This window comes from Sinocyclocheilus grahami, unplaced genomic scaffold (assembly GCF_001515645.1).
Source record: "Sinocyclocheilus grahami isolate Dianchi unplaced genomic scaffold, SAMN03320097.WGS_v1.1 scaffold10898.1, whole genome shotgun sequence".
Lineage (NCBI taxonomy): Eukaryota > Metazoa > Chordata > Actinopteri > Cypriniformes > Cyprinidae > Sinocyclocheilus > Sinocyclocheilus grahami.
This window is the reverse complement of record NW_015513506.1, coordinates 4,028-4,993: the sequence shown is the minus strand read 5'-3', so window position 1 is coordinate 4,993 and position 966 is coordinate 4,028. Positions and strand designations below refer to the sequence as shown.

General features: G+C 29.4%; 1 protein-coding gene across 1 annotated transcript in view; it reads left to right on the top strand.

Annotated features, from left to right (window-relative positions):
* The window catches only part of LOC107578561 (renin receptor-like), a 4,613-nt gene that overhangs the window by 2,151 nt on the left and 1,496 nt on the right, over positions 1-966 (top strand). Inside the window, exon 4 of the mRNA XM_016264507.1 lies at positions 18-167. Within this exon, the coding sequence (XP_016119993.1) occupies positions 18-167 (150 nt within the window). The remainder of the gene's footprint in view (positions 1-17; positions 168-966) is intronic.

The following is a 966-nucleotide window of genomic DNA, read 5'->3' as shown; positions in this document are numbered from 1 at the left end:
CTTTCTGTTTACTGCAGTTGCAGAAACACAAGCATCTGGCTAAAGACCCGGCTCCTGACCTGTACTCTTTAGAGCTGGCGGGGTTGGAGGAAATCGTCCGTCGTTATGGCACAGACTCTCCTCAGTTCGCTGACGCTACCAGGATCCTGACGTCCACTCTACAGAAGGTATGGAGACTGTGCTGCATTATTATAGTTTACTAAAACATTAACTTTTCTATTATTTGAAATAAATTTGAACTGAAATAAAAAAATTAAATAAAAACTTTCACTTGTTGAACTAAAATAACTAAAACTTAAATAAAAACTAAGAACTAATAAAAATGGTAGTTACTAAACTAAACTAAAATTAAAACCAAACTGGAAATATAAAAATGAAAACTAATTCTAAATATTAGTGATATCAGTGATACTAAGATAACACTGCTGTGCTGGCCTCTTTCTTGTTTACTGACACAATGGTCTTTAATGCAACATAGTACATAAATTTTACTGTAGTTTTAATTTTTTTAAATACATTACAGTGTTACATTAATGTAAATACAGTTTAATATGTTCATATTGTATAATAGATAGTAGTGTATTGTAAATTATCACAATAAATATGACATTAATTACAGAATCGCAAGCAAAAGTTATTAATTTTTTTAAATGGAACATGGAACAAGTTGCTAAAATGTTCTGCTGGAAATGAGGAAGACTAGTAGCTTTTTGTCGTTGTTGTTGTTTTAATTAAGCCTTAGGACAAGGACAATTAAGATTTCTATATGTATTTTTGCATTAAGGCATTTTTAGACAAAAAAAGGAATTATGCTTTATTTTCTTTAATTGTTTTAAGATGAAAAAATGGCACACTTTTACTGTGTAAAACTGTTAATATAACAAGTTAAAATAAATTAAGACAAAACATTTAAAAGCTTGACTTTTAGCCCCTAATAAGACAACTTTTAGGTTATTTAGATATCTG